The 23,379-nt window shown below is 37.1% G+C and overlaps 1 protein-coding gene across 1 annotated transcript in view; it reads left to right on the forward strand.

Moving 5' to 3' along the window:
- The window catches only part of LOC140163729 (E3 ubiquitin-protein ligase rnf213-alpha-like), a 175,020-nt gene that overhangs the window by 71,557 nt on the left and 80,084 nt on the right, over positions 1 to 23,379 (forward strand). Inside the window, exons 47-59 of the mRNA XM_072187044.1 lie at positions 418 to 546; positions 4,459 to 4,624; positions 5,630 to 5,706; positions 7,573 to 7,705; positions 8,892 to 9,085; positions 9,878 to 10,063; positions 10,727 to 10,850; positions 11,775 to 11,981; positions 13,169 to 13,296; positions 13,872 to 14,083; positions 15,014 to 15,247; positions 15,918 to 16,217; positions 16,671 to 16,815. Of these exons, the coding sequence (XP_072043145.1) occupies positions 418 to 546; positions 4,459 to 4,624; positions 5,630 to 5,706; positions 7,573 to 7,705; positions 8,892 to 9,085; positions 9,878 to 10,063; positions 10,727 to 10,850; positions 11,775 to 11,981; positions 13,169 to 13,296; positions 13,872 to 14,083; positions 15,014 to 15,247; positions 15,918 to 16,217; positions 16,671 to 16,815 (2,235 nt within the window). The remainder of the gene's footprint in view (positions 1 to 417; positions 547 to 4,458; positions 4,625 to 5,629; positions 5,707 to 7,572; positions 7,706 to 8,891; positions 9,086 to 9,877; positions 10,064 to 10,726; positions 10,851 to 11,774; positions 11,982 to 13,168; positions 13,297 to 13,871; positions 14,084 to 15,013; positions 15,248 to 15,917; positions 16,218 to 16,670; positions 16,816 to 23,379) is intronic.

Genomic DNA, 23,379 nt, shown 5'->3' on the forward strand with positions numbered 1-23,379 from the left:
AGGCGAGGATGCACGTATTGACTGCTACAGAGGATCTGATCATATAAAATAATGGACTCAGGATACATAACTGAATACTTTGAATACAATTTTTATAGGAAGGTGGCTTGAAGAGGATTTATATCACACTGTAATTGGTACACTCTCTGCATTAGAATTTGTTGTTATAGTGTGAGATTGTGAAAACATTAAATGCACTGAAGATTTTGAAATTAAGAGAACATGTTTGAAGTTACTGAATCATAAATTTTAAAAGAATAACAGTGAGTGGACCAGAAATGTTAATCTCTATCCTGATAAAGAACTCGCAAAGCCCACCACCTTCATTTGGAAACATATTTTGCCGTCTATAGATGTTCCCTTAAACCTAAGTGGTAAATGTTTATAAGCACTGCTATCACTCTTTTGTCTTTTCAGAGGAATATGCTCCACTGACCTTGATGTTCTGGAGCATGTAGATCGCTTGATTCCATCTCTTGCTAAGGCATATCTAGAAATATATCAGGATCAGAAACGCCAATACTTTGGATTGAGAGATTACTACAGGTATAAAGGTTGGTTCAGTGTGAATATTCAAGGCTTAATATTCGCTTCAATACTTTTTGTGACGCCAAAATATATAATGGCAATCGAATAAAATATGATGACACGTCGAGTTGAATCGGATTAAATATCGCGCAACTGATAGCGTAGATACTATTGATTTATATGAAAGGCTCGAGGTCACCTGAATATCGTTTCGATTTAACTTGGTGATTTCAAAAATCCCCAATGAAAATTAAGGGATCTGGAATGAGCGTTTTGAGCGTTTCGACAGTATTTTTGTGGGACATGAGAGCACATCAGGCATATCGAATTACATTATGAATACGAAGAATGTCTTTCTGATATCAAATAATTTTTATTTTTGAAATTAACGATATAATACAAATTTTATGACAAATTATTAAAATTTGATATTTTTCACATATTGATATATAACAGTCCTCGAGTAAATATTATAAATCTAATGATATTTTTTAAAGTGTATGTAGTGGGAGGAAAAGCCGACGATCAATTGAAAATTTTGCCCTTTCATATTGAAGATATGGATTTTTTCCCAAAAAGACCTAATTTTTTTTGGTGTTTTGGGGAAAAAATCCATATCTTCAATACTGAAAGGTCAAAATTGTCAATTGATTGTCGGCTTTTCATCCCACCTACATACACTATAAGTATAAATCATCAGATTTATAAAGTTTGCTGTAGTGATGGTAAGTAATGTTTTATGCAAATAATATGATATTTAGGCTTACAAACATAACCTAAATGTACAAGTGAATGTTTCCATATTAACGTAGCTCTATTTAAATCGACTGATGCAGAAAAAAGTCTAACTCCAAATTCAGATTTATGCCTCCACCCCGGTTTTACATAAATAATGTTTGGCCCCAGTTCTAGGTCCCCATATGCATCTGCCCCTGGCAGAGGATGTGTGAGGGTCTGGGGGTGGTAAATCATTGGTTATTGATATAAAAATGCGTTTGCCATGGAGGTTCACCCATTTTTGTCATCTTTAATTCTTGACGTTTTTGGCACCTATAAACGATGTTATTTTGGGCGGAATAAAGATGTAATGCGTTGTTATCAGTCAAATTCATAATTATAAGTAACTAGATTTCGCGGTTCTCGGTATGGTGGTTCTCGTGATAGGACTACCCATATAGGCCTACCTGCCCTGACCTTTTTAATTTAATATTGCACCCGGAAATAGTCATGTTCTGCTGTAGGCCTATAGGCCGTATTGAAATATGTTGAAAATAGGCCTATTGATCACACCTGCACGATTAGCCACACTGTAATCAGATGCTCGCACTGCGCCTGTCGGTACTCCGCGAACTACGCGATAAGCGACGCTGAGGCGCATCATGAGCACGTTAGCGTTAGAAGCGAAGCCGCATGCACGCGATAGCCATGGACAGAAAATGGACGGACGGACGGACGGACACGCCATGATTAGTATTATGATAAGTAAGAGGGCAAAATAAGTAATATGTAGGAATGGATATATAGCGCTTTGCAATGAATATCTTCATAAACTATGCAGAACAACCAAAACCACGAAAGCGTTGGTACCCTATCATTGCGTGTTCTTTTAAAATAAATTCTTGTTTCGTATTTCTATAATTTGTGAATCAGACATTAAATCACTCTTAGGCACTAGCAATATAGGCCTACACAAGTTCGAACGAGACTTTTTATCTTTTGACGCCAGTATTTCGGTCAAATGCCAAAATTGATTGCTCAATGAATCATGAAATGAGAGCATACTACTTTGATGATACCGATCTCAAGTGGATATCAGCCAATGAAAAAAGTATTCACCGGAAACATATTTGTGGAGTTGAATTTTGTTGAACTCGACAGATATATATTTGGTGGGTCACCGTGGGTGGTCTCATATATAACACTTGTGAGTGATGTCATATTTGTCGTCTCTTCAATCATATCTTATGATATTTATTTATTTATTTATTTATTTATTTATTTATTTATTTATTTATTTATTGACTTATTTATTGACTTATTTATTTATTATTTATTATTTATTTATTTATCTATTGACTCATTCATTTCTTGATTTGCTTTGCAGTTGAAACCTACAAGAAGGTATGGGTCAACCTCCGCACCTGTTACAGGCAGGTCGTAAATGCCCCGAAAAAGCAAATCTTTTTGACTCCTATTCAGGTCAGGGGCGAACCAGACCTGACCTTCCGAGGGGGGGGGCATTGAAAAATTTCCCAATTTCTGATCAAAAGTTTTAGTATTTATGTTTGAGAGAAAGCTCGCTTGCCACGAAGCGTTAAACGGGTGGAGTCGGTGGGGTCCAGTGGTCCAGGGGCAAAGCCCAGGCGGTGGTCAAGAGGGCTGAGCGCCATGAAGCTCCTGGTTTTTGGCATATTAGAAAATATCAGTGTTTCAGAGTACAAATTTCACAATGAAAGTAGTAGGCCTATAGATCTTCTTCTCTCTTTCTTTCCCTTTTCTCTTCTCCCTTGAGTCAGTTCCCCTTTTCTCTTATCCCTTCCCCTTTCTTCCCTCTTTTTCTTTTCTTCCCTCTTTTTCTTCTTTCCCTTTCTCTTCCTCTTTCTTTCCCTTTTTCTCTTCTCCCTTCCCTTTTTCTCTTCTTTCCCTTTCTTCCCTCTTTTTCTTCCTCTTTTCTCTCTTTCCCCTTTCCCAATTTTTTACTCTTTTTCCAGGTTTTTTTTGTCCTGGGCTGCTTGCACCCCCAGCCCCCACTGGTTACGCCACTGCTCCTATTTAGACCCATTTATACAGACATTAAATCATGACAATAGTTCAATAGAGTTTACCTATTATGATTTTATTAACTTCAAGTTAAAGAAATTCTCTAAATTTTGCTTACCTTGGTCAACGGGCAATACTTGTTAACAGTCGGGCAACGCTGTGAATTGTAGAAATATATCTTTCTCCGGTTCATAGTTTTATATTCGAGCCGCATATATTTTGACGCCCAAAACGTATTCGAAGCCGAATATTCGACTTCGAATATTCACTATGAACCGACCCTAACTCTTTGTATTTGTTGGGGTCTGTTGGGTTTGTTAAGTCATTTACTATTTTCAAAGGGTGGATAATCAGTAATTAAGTTTAAAGGTATATACAGTCATTTTGCCAGCAAAATATATTTCAATTTTGCCTTCAAGGAGAAAGGTGAATAAGATCTCAAAAAATAATTACCCATATATGATGACAGTCCTGTAATAAACACACAGCAGGATAACCCAGTTATTGAGGATACTCTATTTTATATAAAAATTGAGTCAAATTCAGTAACAGGGTCAGGCTTTTTAACCTCAACTTACACAATCTATCGAAATATTGGTAAGTTGGTCTTACCTTTTGTTGCCAAAATAAAAGCCTGTATGTACCTTTAAGTAGAGATAAGCAACACCCATTACACCGGCGTGTCCAGGATCTTTTCCTGCGGGGGGCTCAGAGGGCCTTTTAGAGTTACATGTAGGTGGGGGCTTAATGGCTAAAATCACCAAAAAATGGCTGATTTTACATGATTTTTTAAACAAAGTGCGGGGGTTTCAGCCTCCAAAGCCCCCCGACACGCCACTGGATTCAAATATTGAAACAGGACTTTGAAAGACGTAATTTGGAATGGAGAGAGTGGACTTATGGTACTGATTTAGAACTAACTTCAAGTCTTACAGGGCTGATTTGGTGTGGAGGTAAAGACTTGAAGAACTGCTAACTGAGCAAAACATAACTGGTATAATTTGTGCTACAAATCAAACAAATCCTATGTTTTGGAGTTGAAATAATTTTATTACAACATTGTGGCTTTAAGCATGTCTCTGAGAGGGGAATTAACTGATAAACCATCAGTTTCAATATTGGTATTTTATTTTATTTTTCACTGTTATTGTGGCAATTATCTATTTACAGCCTGATCAAAATGGTGTACCATATCACAAAGGAATCGGGCTATAGTCCGTCCTGGGCACAGATAGAGCACTCAGTGAGACGCAACTTTGGAGGATTGCCTACTGCGGAAGATCAAGTGAAAATGTTCAGGAAACAAGATACATTAAAAGTATTGGCAAATATGAAGGTGAGTTAATTCTGTGATGTGTGGATCTCTAAAAGCAACAGTCTTAGACCTGAAACATTTCCTCTTTTCAGCTGATTTCCTCTTTTTAATTCCTGAAATTTATGTGTTTTCTTTTATTTTCAGCCCAATTTGAGCCATTTTACCCCAATTTTATGCCTTTTTTCAGCATTTTTTTTTGGAGTATTTTCAGCTTTTTTCCTCTTTTTTATAAAGACCCTCACCCTGTTTCAGGTCTGTTAAGTCTCTGGGGGCGTAGACTGTGTTTACATTAAAGGTCCACCGTCGTTGGCCTGGTCAACTGGCAGGTTTATGCAGGAAACTAAATACCAACAATTACGAAATGTTTATACTAGGATTTGGGCAAGTAACCTTGTCCTTACATATCACTATGTTCTTTTAGATGGTCAGGACCTTGGCAAGTTGGACAATTTTATTATCATGGATTATGTTATGCTATAAAATGCTAAGCTTGTGTAACATTTTATGAATAAATCCAGATGTGCTGGTACCTCTTTAAGCAAAAATTGTAATTTATTTCTGTCAGCCTTGTTTTTAATTATGATGGAATTATTATGAAATTTGAACATTCATGCTGTAAAATAAGGAGAATTTGTTTATTGTTTTTATTGCTCAGTCATTGTGTGAATAGTATCTGATACCCAACCATAGAATCTATAATCTGCCATCCTAATGAAGACAGCCAAGTACTTCCATGCCAAGGTCTTCTGAAGTAACAGCAGCTAGCCCATTAAATTCTTCGAATATTACAATTACAGTCAAGAACTCATAAATATTCTATATGTCAAGTAGAATTCTTGTTACAAGAAGTAGGCCCTACATGTTTGCAGTCAACATTTGCTAGCTGGGAGGGGCTTAAAACTGTTTCTGACTTTCAGCAGATTGCATGAGCAGCCAATCAGTGATAGAGTACCCAAACTTTGTAAAAGTAGTTCTGCTTTTTATTTTAGTTATTGTCATTGTCAATTATTATTTTTGGTCTTGTAGCCCAGGGAAGTTGAACCAGATTGCAGTCCAGCAGGGCTTCTGAAAGCAAGTCTTGACAGAAAAGCCACAGGACATGGGTAAGTTTGAGCGTATCTGTAAACATGGTTCTCTTTGCATTCATTATTTCATATTCATAACCTCATTAATATATGCAAAGCCTGTAATCCAATCAAAAGAAATTGATAGCCTGACCGCGCACTAATTGCAAGGTCATTAATAACTCACAATGACTCCAGACGCGCAACAATAACTTCTGCGTGCGTGTATAAGCTACGCGTTACGGCAACACACACGCCTACGGGATGCCGTCGCGCTTCTGTGATTGGTAGCTCTTGTTGTCGGCGCGAATGTTATATTTGCCTGGTTGATTTTTTTGTAGGGTAGGTTACAACAATGATTAAAACTGGTTATATTTAACAGCGCTTAATGTTATAAAATAACATAAAATGCCATTTTGATTTGTTCAAAATATTAGATACGACGTAATGAATGAATGATAATAAATTTAGATTATTATTTTGAGGTCATTGTGTGAAATTGTCGGGTTTTGTTTTGGGCCTCGAGTTTTTCCCGGGAGCTACCGCCCCTCGCCCAAAACAAAACCCTCCAATTTCACACAATGACCTCAAAATAGATGGTGCGCAGTTATTATTGTCTAAACGTCAATAAATAAAAATAAAAATTGACTTTCAAACAGCATCATGTGTTTCTATTTATTTTGTATGTTGGTGAATCAAAACAATACAGTAAAGATTTTAAATTTAGCATTGTTTAAGCTGAGATGAAAGTGGAGAAAATTGAGGATAAAAAGCAATCCATTATGCATATTTTAGGTGTAACAATACATGCATGTGTGGTTCAAAGTTCACACATGTTGTTTCTTCAGACCCAATATCATTTCTTTTTTTAAGTGGACAACAGAATCAGTTCACTTTGGTTAGGCCAAAAAAAATTGTTTGCTTGCCCTCGAATGGATTTTAAAAATTGGGTCGGTTGGTCGGGAAAAGTTTGTTTTTTTGTTGTTGTTTTTTTCCGTTTCCCAGAAACAGACATGGCGAATACCAAATCGGCGAATGCAATTAATGGTTCAAGCATTTCCGTAGCAGCAACATCACGCCATGGTCCAGCATCTGTGCTCGCCACTTGCACCTTAAACAATTGTAGCTCTTCTACATGTACGCCACGCTTAATGAAGTGTACAATTCTCCTACATGTAGTGTTTTCTGCTTTTCAAAACTATCATATTAATCAGCGTTTTCGGGCCCTTGCTTCACCTGTACAGCTAGCGCTACTTGTGTTGTGTCCGCCATGTTTAAAGTGAAATCATATTTATACCAAGCGATTTGTGCTCTTAATAAAAGTAGCCTCAACAAACATGTTGAAAAAAATAGTGCAATGTTACTTCCTAGTCGATACGAACAAATATCATGATTCTAAATATTTATAAACAAGAAATGAATATCTGGTACAACTGTTTTCAAATTTTATCTACTTTTACCATATTTTAACATCTGCTATATTGTATCCATTCTTGCACGATATGCACAGTTATATTTTGCCTGTAAATAAACTCATCCCTAGATGCGCTGTCCGAAATGTGCAGGTGGATAGCAAATTGTATTAGAGCTTAGACACTGAGGTGGTATACGAAATTGCGGAACCCGACAGTCAGGTACAGCCGGACACGTAAACATGCAGGATATGGTATTTTACAACGTTTCTTTTAAATCATCGGTTTTTCAGACGAAAAACACATGCCATTTTTGGGAAAATCGTAAAAAAAAAATTTTTTCAAAAAAAAAAGTTCTACAGTCGGGACTGCCGAGACGGTCGGTCGGACGAGGGCAAGCAAACAACTTTTTTTTTTTGGCCTTATAGGCAAATAATGTTACTTCTTTCACATGACTACATCATAACTTCCCAAACATTCATATTATTTTCAGTGAGACTCGCTATCTACTAATCTTGACAGAGAACTATGCAGCTTTGCCTATTGTACAGCAACAGTTACTCCATCAGCAGGATGCTATTACCATATTTGGAAGTAGCTTTCCATATGATCAAGAATATACACAGGTATGTATGGTTGGTTTAGCACTTACAACCTCACATTCAACAGATATTTGCCAATATCTAAAGAAATTATTTTCCAACTTCTGCTGATATATATTATTAACCCTAACCGCCTAGGGCCTTTTTTTTGGCGCACGGAAGGGAAAGAAGGAAAGAATAAAGAGAGAAAAGAAGGAAAGAAGTTGTTTGCTCTGGGTGGGATTCGAACCCGAGACCCCTCGCATGCCAAGCACTCGGTCGGTGACACTTTGCCACGGGTCTTGGGCTTCGCTGGCCAGCGAAACCGTGCCTATATATCACTTAGGGCGATTGCGTCATCACACCACGTAGGATGCATGCACGAACAGCGCATATATCAAGTAGTATTTTGTAGTATTCAGGAGCGTAAGGGTTAAGGAAGCCTATACTGAGTTTCGATAGTGGTAACCTAACCCTAACCGCCTAGGGCCTTTTTGGCGACGGGAAGGGAAAGAAGGAAAGAAGAAAGAGAGAAAAGAAGGAAAGAAGTTGTTTGCTCTGGGTGGGATTCGAACCCGAGACCCCTCGCATGCCAAGCACTCGGTCGGCGACACTTTGCCACAGGTCTTGGGCTTCGCTGGCCAGCTAAACCGTGCGTTTATATATCACTTAGGGCGATTGCGTCATCACACCACGTAGGGATGCATGCACGAACAGCGCATATATCAAGTAGTATTTTGTAGTATTCAGGAGCGTAAGGGTTAATCTTGGTCCTTCATATTTCGGGTGATATTACTGTACTTATGCTTCAAACATTCAACTTTGCTTTTTGCCTAAAACCTGGACCTCATTCAAAAACTAAATCTTGTGGTGACAGGATTTTCTACAGCAGCTTTTATCTTTTCAACTACTAATGAGTCTATGATATAGTTGGTATAGTCCGTCTCCTCTCAAGTTGAGAGTAAAACCATGTAGGATTTAGCGGTGGCAGATTTGAATCATGCTCACTAACCTAAATCCCATGCGGCATATACACACGCGTAGAAGGATGATATGTCTGTACTCTGGTGACACAACGGCGTAGACGATTCACATCTGCCACTGCAGAATCCAACATGCCATTACGCTCTACTTGGGACAAGACACTATAGCATATTATATTTGTGGCATTTGTATTTTTATCATATTCTAAAGTTGTGAAATAAAATGTTTTTATGTCATTCAATTTCAGGTGTGTAGGAACATCAATCGTATCAAGGTATGCATGGAGACTGGTCGTACAGTTGTCTTGCTCAACCTAGAGAACCTGTATGAGAGTCTCTATGATGCACTCAACCAATACTATGTGTACTTTGGAGGACAGAGATATGTGGACTTGGGCTTAGGGACACACAAAGTGAAATGCAGAGTGCATACAGACTTCAGGTAAACATTTCAAATATTCGGCTAATACAAATTTGAATCCTTACCCTAATAGTGTTGAAAATTTTTCCAATTTTGCCAATCTGTGTAAGGTAGATCTCACACATTGTGCTATTGACTAAACCAAATCCCTACCAAATACCACAAAATTCTACATTCTGGTGTTTTTCCATAAATACAGGTAATACATAGGGCACCCCATACATCGGGCACTTCACCCAAACCACACTGGAAGTGTTAGGGATAATACTGGAATATATTATTTGTATGATTTGTATTGGTACGATCTGGACCATACCTCACTGGAACAGCCTCCTCACAACATTAGGAACCACTTCATTTAATTTGCTCCAGAAAAGGATTCAAAGGTCAAACCTCTGTTGAGATGCAGGTATCTGCTTATACGGAGTAACCAATCCAGATCCAGATCTTTATGATAGACACTAAATCTGCCTGCATTCCTACTTTATATGTATACAAATCATTGAAACCATAAAAAGATTCCCCTTATGGTGCATATGAGCTCCCTTGACTTTACTGGAATTTTAGGCACATGCTAAATGTGCCCTCCCGTAAAAATCCCAACAAAGCAAATAAGGACACGGACCAAAAAAGGGCGCTCTCTATTTGTATGTGAAATTGTTTCTGAGGCAAAGGAGCCTATCTGCATCATTAGGCAAATTGTTACAGTTTGTCCAGAGTTGTGACCATTATTGATGTGGTAGCCTTTTTAGAATTTGAATTCATCATTAATATCCAAATATTGTGTTTTTTTGGTTTTTTTTACTCCCCCAGGCTGATAGTTATTGCAGACAAGGATGTCGTCTATGAGCGTTTCCCTACCCCTCTCATCAACAGACTGGAGAAGCATTTCCTAGCAACCTCCACCATGTTGACAGATGCTCAACAAAATCTGCTGAAGGAGTTGGAGCAGTGGGTGAACAAATTTTCATCCATCAATATGTTGCACCAACATCAGAAGTAAGTGGTATGATACATGAGAAAAGTCAGTGATGGGGCTATTTATGTGTTATTAATTTTTGACCATTTTATGATCACGATAATTCATAACCAAGGGGTGGGGGGGAGATTTCCCTAAGTGCTGGTTTAGACTCTGGTGTCTACGGAGAGAGAGTTCCCATATCCTGCCCCCTCTGATACTGTTCTTCTGTTTTAACAGAAATATTTAAAAATATTTAAGAATTTGAATATTCTCATTTGCAATGTGTATCAATATATTTTTTAAGCTTAAAAATAATATGAATAAGAGGAGCAAAGAAAATTTGGTTGAAGCAGGACTCAAACCGGCAACTTTTAATTTGCAATGACAGTTCTCTGCCATCTGAGCTATCCATCCCTATGATGGACAGCGATTCCAATTACCAGTATCATTGCTTGGGCGATGATCAGAGCTATGAAACCATGCTGTTGCCACAGTAGAAGGGATCAGTGATGATGCAGCTTTAAATACTTGAGCACTGGTCTCACAAACCAGAGGTTGCTGGTTCAAATCCTACTTCAGCCAAATTTTCTTTGCTCCCTTTCTTTATTTTATATTATTACCTGGTTAGTTTCTCTGCATATATTGTTTACTTATAAATAATACTGACATATTTGTGGTATGTATTTTTTCCATTGACACAGCAGGCACACCTTTGAGATATCAGATGCATTTGTTGGTTACCATGGTGACACACTGGCATCACTGGTGTTTCAAGTTTGCAAGGAATTGAATCAGACTGATGGTGACCAAGAATGGAAGAATTTGGTATGTAGCTAGCTCTTTGATATTGCTTAAAGAAATCAACAGCATAAATACACACATCCCCATTAGTTTTAGTATTGGCAAAAACCAATTTCCTATATTCATCCAAATCTGTTGAGCAGTAACTTGCAGCTCAAAGAGCTACTGGTTATCATGACATCTTATTGAGGGCTCAGCTGGGCTTGGAACTTGGCTGGTTTCATTAGCCTAAGTTCTTTCACAGCTTTTCTCAGAGGGGATGAGGAATGCAATACAGGTCAATAGCTCCTGTTTATATATTGCAGTTGCATTATGTGAAATTAATCAGCACCCACCCAGATTTAATGGGGAAGCTGTTTTAGGAGGAGCTATGCTATGGTCAAGCCCTTTTTAAAATCATTTCTATGAATCTCAGGAAATGATGGCAAAATAGCCGATCCCACTTCATTCAGGTCTAATGCCCGATGACTAACGCTACACCCTTGTCTGAACATTTATTGGGAGTTCGAAGGCACAGAATACAATAAGCATAGTTTCAGAGCATGATCTAATCCCACAGTATCTCATATACAGTCCAACCTCTCTTATCCGGACCTCTTTTATATGGATCTCTCTGTTATCCGGATGTGAATTCTTCACAGGGAAATATGTTTTTAATGATTTACCACAGGTAATTCCATGCTCTGAATGCTTAGAATGACATCTATGTTGCAAAAAGCACTCTAAAGCCATCTTTCAGTGTTATTACACCATGTTTAAACAATCTTTTGTTGTCACCATTTCAGTACTTGGGACAATCAATGCAGAATTACATGTAATTCAATTATCCGGATTTTTCACTTATCCGGACAATGCTTGGTCCCATCATGGCCGGATAAGAGAGGTTGGACTGTAGTTAAAAAAACCTGGACAAAATTGAGAAACTGTATGTTACTTTTCCTTTAACAGGTAATTCAGAAAGTCAAGGTACTACTACTGCAGTGTGCAACGCCAGACTCTGTGATGAGGCTCAGCGAGTCAAAGCTTTTGAAATCAGAAGTAGAACGCATCAAGGATGACTATTTTAGCCAAGACCATTCCAGTCTAGTAAGCTATCTGCAACAATGTCAGCTCCAGGTGGACCAATACTCTGCAGACAAGGATATCATGGCTTATGTAAGATTATTTTGTAACAAAATGTTTCAACAGATAAATGAACTTTCACCAAAGTAGCAAACAATAAGCCAAATCGGCATTGGAAGTTTGCAATGTATTGTAGGACAGTTTTTGCAGCTTTGGGACACTTTGTCCTTTGACCTTTCAGAAAATTCAGAAATATTGGGTTTTTGTTAAATGTTTTACAATAATTAGAACAAATATAAAAAATATGAGTATTTTATTTTTAATTATTTAATATTTTTAATGATCAATATAATGACAATAATAAGAAAAATAATAATAATTATGTCAATTTTCCCGATGTGTCAGAGGTCAAAGTGTCCCAAATCTGCTTTCAAAAACCGGAAGTTAGAATGGCGATTGGGTTTATTAAAGGCGATTGGAATGGTCATTCTTCATGAGACTTTGACAGTGCTCAAAATTTTGAAGCTTTGCATAATATTTGTTCATAAATACAGATTGTAACAAATTTTGTCTGAAAAGCACAAATTCATGATTACTGCAATTTTGTCTGTTGAAACTAGATTACTTTAGACTATGGCATAGTGTTTCTTAGATATTTAAAAACAATACAAACAGAAGCTCAAGCAAACTGAGTGATGCGTAATTGAGAAAGTGCAAAAACCAGTTCTGGGAGTAGCTGGTAATTTTTTGGAAGTCATTATTTCTCTCTTTCTTAAGTGTCACAGTGACCAATTATATTGAATCTGGGTGGATGGGTCCAAGGGCAAGTGTAGTGATTTATAGTGCGCTATATACAGGCATAAACCCACAAGGCTCAACACACTTTACAGGAATTTGCTGACCATTGTGGCCAAAGATATATCATATAAACCATTAAGCAACAATCAGAGACTTGATATTAGGAAGCGCACACCCTTTTCAAACCATAATAAACCATCGCAGCTAGGATCAGCTCCCTAAGTTCTTGTACCGGTAACCAAGACAGTTAGTTCCTTGTCTTAGCCCAATTATTCCACGAGAATAAACACAGACTGCACCAAAGTTCAAACTCTCACAGCTACATATCAATGTACCGGGAGTCTTAACACGCCGATTGAGCTAACTTGACTGCTTTCAGAGTGAGCAGCATCTGTTTTTCTAGTTTATGTTATAACCCCAAACAGTTAATTAAATTGTCTCTATTATTTTTAACAATGTCTCAATTTCAATATTGGTTGCAGGTAACCACCCATTCACGTCTCCTTGGAAGCAGGGATTGTGATCAACTTGAGGGCACTCTTCATATTCCAGTCAACATTGTCTTTCTTCAAAACTTCCATACTGAGCAGCAATTCTGTAGTGAAGTTAGGTAAGATGAAAATGTTAAGGTTTTTTTTGTTTGTTTGTTCTTTCCTTTCCATTCTAACAAGTCCATTACTTTCAATGTATTTTCTTCTCAGTGTATAGCACAGTTTTGTTTGGACCTTGGTCACGCCCTCTTAGAGACACCCAACATTGATTGGTGGGGCAAGAGAGCTTTGTAGTAGTCAGAATGGGCTCAGACTTCACACCCAACAAAATACAATATTAGAATGTCAATTATAACAAAAATACAGTTTTAAAATAGTCCTAGTTTTACACAAGTGTTCCAACTACTCGTAACTGGGATTGTAGTTATGTGTGGGTGAATCTCTGATCACTTAATTCATGTTTAAAAATTTTTAGAAGTGTGAAAAAACTTTCTTTTATGCTTCAGGATGTCAAAATTCTGAAAGAAAAGGAATTTCCAAAAAACTAAGGGTCAGTATTCTTTTGTGCAGTTAAAAATATGTCAGTTTGTAGGTCGGTTGGTAGAAATTTTTTCTGGGCTTGATTGCCAGAAATAACACACAACAGTTTCTAAACTTTGACCACATTGTCCATTATTTTGTTGCCATGACACAGGGACTTCTTCACTAGTTGCAAACAGAACCCAGGTCTACTCCTCATCCAATGTGATGATGGGCATCTCAACAATCAACTCATAGCGTGTGCTTCTTATTGTGTACAAGATGAGAAAACTCAAGCCAAGGAGTTAGATGCAGTGATGAAAGCAGCTCATGTGGTGTTTGTCATTCAGTTGGCCATGGAACGAAGAGGTTATACAGGATTCAGAGGTAAGAAAATAGATCCAATAAAGCTTAAACCATATATATTTTATACGAGTGGATATTCATACGTAGTGGTAGATAAAATGATTAAAGAGTTTAACTACACTACACTATTTCCACAACACTAAAACGTTCCAGGTGAGCGAAAAATAGTGTAGTGTTGAAGTTAAACTCTTTAATCATATATATTTTGTAATGAAATCATCTGAGTACTGTTTTTAAGTTCATATATTATATTTAATGCACCATTCAAGTATTCTTCCCCAACCTACCCTATCCTGGAGAATTTAGGGAAATAATGGGCATGTAGATTAAAAAGTTTAAAGTAAAATTCCAAGAAAAACTCACTTGTTTTCCCATACAGTTTTGGCAATCCAATCTGTTACCTTTCTCAAAGGTGAATGCCAATTAATTGATCCTTTTTTGGAGCTTGTAATTTTTGGAAACTAATTTTCGGGAAATTACATAATGTTACAAATCTCTACATGCCCTTCCCCTCATGCCCCTGTGCTGTGGTGCACCAACCAGTTAATCCCTATGTAATACCAGCTTACAGTCACCATCTTTACCTACTTACTTTTACTTACTTTTCAGCCATTATCAATCCACTGCAGGATGAAGGCCTCAGCATGATGTCTCCATGTGTCTCTGTTTTGTGCTTGTTGATACCAGTTGACTTCTCCCAAGTAATGTTGCAGCTCGTCCCTTAATCGCTTCCGTTGGCGTTGCTTCCGGGCCATTTTCTACTCTCAATGGTTTCCAAGATGTCTTAAACTTGTGTTTGCTCCCTGATCCACTTGTTACAGTCCCCATCAGTGCCCCACATTTCACAGGAAAGGGGATGGGGAAATACTGGAATAGTACATAATGTACATGTGTAAATGCTGATAATACTTTATTTTAAATTTACCATTTAACTTTTCTATCTCATGTCAGGCACCGGCATCTGGAGCTCCTTTCACATTGATGATCTTCAACCAGCTCAATCCAACCGACCAGAGATAGCTAGCCTGAGAGGCCTCAGCATCAAGAACTTGTTTGAAAGAGATCCTGGTTTGCATGCTGCTCCACAAGATACTGTAGAAGAAACAGAACCTGTAGAAGATGAAGTTGCAGACACAGATGATGAGACTGAACAAGGGGCTAAGATGAAAGCCAGCAAGATCAAAGGTAAGGGTGTTATAAAATGAAGCATTACCGAACATTTAAAGCAAGATATTTCAGTTTTGAAGGGTTTGTGCTAAGTTGGCCAATATACCTCTGGTTTTGTTACCAGGGGCGGATTTTGCAGAGCGGCACTCGACTTTGCGTGGGCACCAAGCCGCCGCGGCGGTGGCTCGGCGCCCCCTCTATTGAAAATTCCTTGATCCGCCCCTGGTTACAACACCAAATCAAAGTTCCATGGAGATGTTTACTAAATTTCCCTTAAGAAAACATCATTTTTTTCTTCACAGGATCGATTCAGTTCTTAATGACAGCTATGATGGTTGAAATCAGCCCTTGTCTGATCACTCTGGCTGGGGAAAAATAGGTTGACCATTATTGTTTTCTTTGACTGGCCCTCCAAGTCTATGATGTTGGGGAGTTACCTAATTTACATGCAAAGTCCTGCCAGTGTTTCCGTATAGTAAACATGAAAAATGCTGTTTAAAATCATTAAATATTACTTGATCTCTCCCATCTGTGGTACACTTGCAGGATTTAACATTTCTAATCATGACCAATCCAAATTTAGCCAAAATTATGCTAATTTTAATGCTTGGTATGTTTTTGCTGATAGTCCGAAACAACACTCAATACAAAAAGATTATAGTTAAATAAAATGTGTTTTTTCCATCAGGCCAAGAAGTTGAGGAACAGCCAGCAACTCAAAAGTCACAGAAGCATATGCCTCAGAGACAAAGAAACCTCTCAGACAAGAATCGTAACAAACTTGTCGTGTCTGATGTAGCTCCAGTACACGAAGATTCATCTGAAGCAGTTGAAATGGGACCGCTTGTCATTGATATTACTCGCCTTCTCCAAGACAGCATTCTGAGTGCAGCATCTAGAATATCAGACAGTGAGAGCAGAGCTAAGAGAACAACTCAGCGAATCGCACTTCTCAACCAACTCTTTGTGGAATCTGTAAACACAGAAGGTACTTTAATTGATTTAAATATTTGCACAACAATTGTAATCAGCAAAGCGCCACTAGAAGAATCATTTACTGTTCTCATACTGTTTCACTCAAATTTTACTTAAAGGAACCGTTAGATGATGATTTGGTAACTCATTTTTTATATTTCATTCTGTTATGGAAATCTAATTACAGTATATAATTAAACAGTTCCTTATTTATTTGGGTGTGCAACAGAGTTAAAGGCACCATTTTGTTTGAAATTGAGTTCTTGTATTTTCTCGCATGATGCAAGGCTACATAATTTATAGGTCTAGAACTTTTAAGTTAGTTTTTAAGTGGATAATGAAGTAGTTAAGATGTCATAAGGATGAAGTAAAGAATTAAAAAAAAAATGATATGTGTTTCTCATACTAATATGGCAATCCTTAGTCCTATTTTTTCTAATAACACCTTTTTGTCATATCTCTTAAGGTGTTTTAGATTTTCTTCAAGTGATCAAGCATCGGTTGTTTCAGCTGATTAGTGAACGTGAGGAGAGAGGAGGTGGTCTTGTAGATGCATGGCTCAGTACTGAAGCCTTGAGAGTAGCTGATGTTCAGAAAAGTGGCACTTTCAGGTAATTATGTAATTGTCTCAAATCATTGTCTACATATTATGATGTAATATGGTTTCTTCAAAAATGCTATTTTGAAAAACATTTCAAAATATACTTAATTTTCATCATTACCCGATTACAAGTATCCTCCAACTGCTTGGGCTAGTGAAACAATTTTGTTTGGCTGCAGCATCCCTTCACTATCTCCCAGGAGGTGCTGACCATATTGCAAGAACTGTGTGTGCGGTCACCCTGGTTTCCTCTTCCCTTGTGGTGGAACTTGTGGCACATATTGTTTCACAGGCTCGTCATCTGTTAGACAAAGTATATGACCCAAAAGTTTGAGTTGGTGGTTCTTGACTCTGGTAAATAAACCCTATCGAATGAATTTAGCTTGAAAGATATAACATATAACAATATAAATTTAGCTGGAAAGACCCTGAGCTGTATTCCAGTCACTGTAAACTCAGAAATAAAGTGCAAAGAGATATTAAGAAGGCAAAAGCTACTCATTTTGGTAATAAGGTCGAGGAAAACAAAAACAACACCAAAGCTCTTTGGAAAGAACTCAAATCCTTGGGGTACAGCATGAAGAACAAAGATCAGTCTCAAATTGTGTTGAATATTAATGGTGAAATGTGTTTTAACTCAAGCAAAGTGGCTAACTATATTAATGAATTCTATACAAATGTTGCTGATAATTTGGTCAATAATCTTCCTCCATCAGAGGGAAATTTTTGTACAGAAGATTATTTGCAATAATCTTGCAAATAATCTTCTCCACATTATTGCTTGCATTACCATACAGTCTATACAGCTTATGGTTGATAATTTCTTAAAATTATTTTTCTATATTTGTATCCAAAATGTTTTTCGAGCTACCCTAGTAAAAATTTGTCCGAAATACCGGCGTATTATGCGCAAGAATCATGATTTTGCTTGCAAATGCTTGCATTCACGTGCAAGTACTGTTTTTATGTTGCATGTTTCTTGCAAATTTATTTTCAAATCAAATGCAAGTACAGTCAAGTGATTAAAAGTTAATGAGTGTTTGTATAAATAGTTTTGCTCCACCCACAAAACAGTGTTGTTCCGCCCACTTATTTGCAGTACATTGTAACTATTCTAAAAAGGTTTGAGTCAAAACATCTAAGTGAAGTTTTGCTCCACCCATAAAACAGTGTTGTTCCACCCACTTATTTGCAGTAACTATTCTAAAAGGTTTTGGCCAAAACCTCTAAATTACATGTACTCACTAATTGATAATTGCCTATCCTGATCAGATTCACAACTTGAGTAATCTCCAGCACATTGTTGCAATAAATCAAAATGTTCTGCAGCCTTGTATGTCAAATAGGAACTGTTATTTGGCAATAGCCCTATATGGGGTGTTTGAGGATTTGTGTTCTCGGCATTCACAACAGGATTTTCACCATAAGTCAAAGCATACACATTGTATCTCTTGTTATGCTATTCGCCACTTGCACGGTTCCGCCATTATGCACTATATGCGGGGAGAGCCTCGAACTGGCAGCATACATGAATGGGAATTGAACCAGTCATATAACATGCTGTGTAAGGTTACGTAATTCTTCCTTTCATGTATGCTGCCAGTTCGAGGCTCTCCCCGCATATAGTGCATAATGGCGGAACCGTGCAAGTGGCGAATAGGCATATAGGACACACAGATTCAGATTGTTTTATTTTCACATAGATTTATAACTTCACATACAAAAATATTTATATTAATTTCACAATGGTAGCATATATATAAATAATACAATTCTCGCTATTCGCAATAAGGGCGCCGCCAGCGGTTTGCGATATGTAATCGTGATGTATCATGGGAAAATCGTGATGTATCATGGGAAAAGGTCGACATCAAGTCCGCATAATCTGAATATTACCATGCTATTACATAGGAACACGTGACAATATTTTTAGTTTGTCAATATAACGGTATTACACGCAAATCGATAGAGAAAAAATTAATTGTGCAAATTTCAAATCACATTATTAAGTATTATTGCATATGAGTATCGATTCGCGTGTAACACCTTTATTTTGACAAACTAAAAAATATTGTCACGCGCTTCTATGTAATAGCATGGTAATATTCAGATTATGCCGGACTTGATGTCGACCTTTTCCCATGATACATCACGATTATCGCAAACCGCTGGCGGCGCCTTCTTTATTGCGTAATAGCAGAATTGATGCACAAATCATCATAATAATAGCAATGACAATGGTTACACTTGTTAGCAGTCTTATGCAAATAAAAGCCATTGACACTGCAGCTATAGGGAGAGGCAGTCACATAAAAATTCCAGGATAAAATTGCCTTCATGCTCAACTATACAATGTACTTGATTCCAGATAACCACAGGCTATTAAACTATTCAATTGAGGGACAGGTGAATAATAATTCACTCAGCAATTATCAATGTTACTGGAATCTGCTTTTTATAGACCAGATTATATGCTGTTTGCTATTATACCACATGATTTTATTATCAAGCGACCCCTATTGTATAAAGCTGTTGTCTCTGATAGTGCTACATGCAGTGTGTTGTATACTGATAGCAGGGTCAGAAGCTCCATTTTTGTTAAAAGGGCCACAGATTCTAACATCTTTTAACACTCTGACTGCAGAGACTCATACAAAAAGCGTAAAGTAGAAATTTTCTGAGCTTGCATTTGAAAGTTATTATTTAACTTTTGAGAGTTATTATTTAAGCAATTGGCATGCACTTGACAATTTTCAGCAAATGCTCTATAAATATTGACGGAATGATCGATGATGTCAAAACCTTGACAATGCTCTCATCATACACTGCTCTGTTTCTGGAATAGTCATGAATTGTTCTTATAATTTTAAATGTGATGTGATCAAGTTAAATCAGGCATTTGTCGGCAATATTGATTTTGAGATATAAGCCATCAAATGTAATAACTCCTTTTGTTTTTCAAAACCTTCATTTGCTCATATCTCTGGAACTAAACATCCAATTTTGATTTGGTTTTCAGCAAAATGTAGCTTATTTGATTAAGATCACTGATATAGGAAGATAAAAATTGAATGTCACCAACTTAAGAATGATTTTGCTTTATCATATCACAAATGTGACACGAATAAAAAGCAGTCAATATCAGGCATGGAACTTAACTTTTTTTGCCACTCGCCAATCGGGCGAGTAGTTCAAAAAATTTACCCGTCCGAACAAAATTGTACTCGTCCGATAATCACGGCCGCCAAATCGCGATCAGTGCAGTTTTTTGTGGGTCCATTTCCTCATCATGAAAGACGCGACAGCCGCCGTGTGTTTTAAAATCCATGAAGCCAAAAATTTAATCATTAATTGATGATAAAATAAGAAATTTCCATTCTTTATTTTAAAAATTATAAAAGCCCCAAAATTTTGACCAGCCTGCTAAGAATTGAAGTAATATTTTTAAATGCAACGCCAGGAAATCTTGCACTTTTGTATGTTTTCCATGACGATTAACAGTAATTTTGTATTCCCTGGTTTTATGGGGAAATCCCGGTTGATGAAATTCAGAGTGACGACGTGCGGTTAATGTATATTTATTTATGTATCACAACCTGAAAATTAACAGTTTTATATTAAGTTTATTTTTTCCTGAATAATTTATGTTTCCTTTATTAATATTATTGTTACGATGAATAAAAGCAATTTTAAAAGACAAAATCTAAATGATAACTTTTTTGTATTAATATTATTGATGCACCATGTGTTTGGATTTTTAGCATATGACAACAAAACGTGCGGAAGTACCACAATTATGTGAAAATTGGCCGAGTTTATGCATGTTTTTGCACATGTTTCTGACCACGTTTCAGACCAAAACTGACATGGAAATGAAAAGAAGAAAAAATATCATAGCGACTAGATATGGAATATGATAAAATACCACGGCGAAAGTGCACTTTTATTTTATTTGAACAATCGTCATGATCATTTGATGAGGTCAGATTGTACTCTGAGCCTTGTATAGGGTTAGGCCGGCCGTGAAATGTTACTCGCCAGTCGGGCTGGTGAATTTTAAACTTTACTCGACCGGTCGCAATTTTGCTCGCCACTGGCGACCGGACGGGTGGAAATTTCCATCCCTGGTCAATATATACCAAATGATATAGATTCTTCTCATCTGATTGGTTAAAAGATTTCCTGAACTGACAAAGTTTGACACAAACATGGCTGAAGGTGAAAACTTGTTACAACTCAAGCTAGGAGGTTTGGGGATTGTTGACTTTAATGACTTAGCCTAATTAACTTTGTTTGTATCAAACAAAATAATTGGCCAGCAAAACTTTTGTTTGACTATAGGAGTAGCCTCACGTATAACACATTGGAATAACAAGCTCAGTGCATGCTTTCCTGACTAGTAATTTTACACAATGTCCAGATAGAGTTGTGTATCTGAGGCAATTGGATAAGAAGAAGAGCGTAAACAAGCACTTCAATGGATCATTTGGAGCACTTTTAAGTTCACTGGTTTGCATTGTCTCATGATGGCATGTGGAAATGAAACTCATGGATCAATTGCTTTGTCATCTGCAGTAGATTATGTGTGCTACAGTTTCAAGGTAGTTTGGGACCCATTTTAGATATGTGCTAGATAGATCCCTGTAAATTGCTTGAAATGAAAAACATGGATCAAATACTCGTGTCATCTGCATTAAAAGTTTCATGTTAGTAAACAGATTCAAATGTGCAAGTGTAGGCCTATGCTTGCATTTGCTGAAAATTGTCAAGTGCCCCTTGCCAGAAACTGGCATGTCATGCAAGTTTCTTGCATGTTACTCGCAGTGTGCTGGCATTTTCTCACAAGCATTGTATTCTAATGCAAGTACATGTCGAAATAGTGTGTAGTCACTGAGCGGATACCTACTTCCCTGTCCAATATTCGAAAAGGAACATTTGGATCACAGTCAAAGGTTTGCATGTGCTATCTTCAGTAGATAGCAATACCGAATAATCATTATTTTGGTGATGTCATAACCCATACAGGTGTCACTGCTGGTCATCTCTTGCATCTGCACCATCATTCTTACAGAATAAATCACAACAATATCATATCAAAAGCAGGATTTTAGAGTTGCAGAATTTTCACGGAGTTGCAGATTTCAGCATAACCTTTTCTCCTAAATTCAGGTATTACCAGTATCATAAAACTGAAGATATCACAGGCTTGCTATAACTGTTATTTGATCATAATGTCACAGGTCACCATTGAGTCAATGGTTAATAACCTTTGTTTTCTCCTATCTCAGCAACTTGACATTGTAGATAGTGCAAACTATTATTTTTCTCCTCTGGCAGATGAACAATTTGCTGCCATTTTCAAGAAAATCGAGCAACTTTATTTTTTACCCTGTACAAATAGAAGCAAATATATTTTTGAAATCCATGATCCAAAGCTAATAATTCGGGTATAGCTTGAAGTGAAATTTGAGCATTTTTAATTTTTGCCCCTCTCCGGGCAATTTTGGGGTCACTTATCTCAAAATGCTCCTTGTCAGGGGATGCCAGAGAAACAAAATCAGCAAAAACAAATCGCTTATGTACCCTTTTTCAAGGTTAATGTATTGTTCTATTGTTCATCATTTGGACTAACATGTCTAATGTGGTCTACTGAAATAGCGTAGAGGCAATAATAGAAAGCATAACTATGTGTTGACTTGAGTGTGTTATTATGTCACAGGTCTACATGTACTATCTTCAGTAGATGCAGTGCCAGAAAGCATCCTCAGGGGTCCGGGATTACCTGCATCCACCCTATAACATGTCTAATGTGTTCTACTGAAATAGCGTAGAGGCAATAATAGAAAGCATAACTATGTGTTGACTTGAGTGTGGTATTATGTCATAGGTCTACATGTACTATCTTCAGTGGATAGTAGTGCCAGAAAGCATCCTCAGGGGTCCGGGATTACCTGCATCCACCCTATAGCTCAAGGATGTAAGTTAAGCTACGATTTGGCTATCTTCTGTAGAGGCAACGGATAGCCAAACCAGAGTTTACGTTGCAATGCTATCTTCAGTAGATAGCAATACCAGAGTGTACAATGCTCTCTATTAAGGTTGGTCTGAACCCTGGAATTATGGAAACTTTCGGGCCTCATAACTTCTAAATTATTGGTCTAAAGTATATAAAAGTATACATATTTAGAATGGCGCAGACTTGATAAGTTCATCTGTGAGGTCACATTTGGGCCAAAATGGCACTTTTGGTTTAAAATCCCAAAATAACGGTTTTGGCCCACTTCTTTTTATGCACCGTAACAAAAAAATTCTTGGGCCAAATTTTTTATATTAATTTTAAAACTAGATCAAAATATCTAGGACCCGCTTTTTTCATTTTTTGAATTTTGACCAATTTCACCAAAAATATTTGAAATTTGTGCCAAAATCAGGCTTTTTTTGAAAAATCAGCATTTTTTGACCATTTTTGGCGCAAATTTCTCAAAGTTAGTCGAAATTCAAAAAAATGAAAAAACGGGTCCTAGATATTTTGATCTAGTTTTTAAAAATTAATAAAAAAAAATTTTGGCCCAAG

The sequence above is a fragment of the Amphiura filiformis genome, chromosome 11, assembly GCF_039555335.1.
Source record: "Amphiura filiformis chromosome 11, Afil_fr2py, whole genome shotgun sequence".
Taxonomy (NCBI): Eukaryota; Metazoa; Echinodermata; class Ophiuroidea; order Amphilepidida; family Amphiuridae; genus Amphiura; species Amphiura filiformis.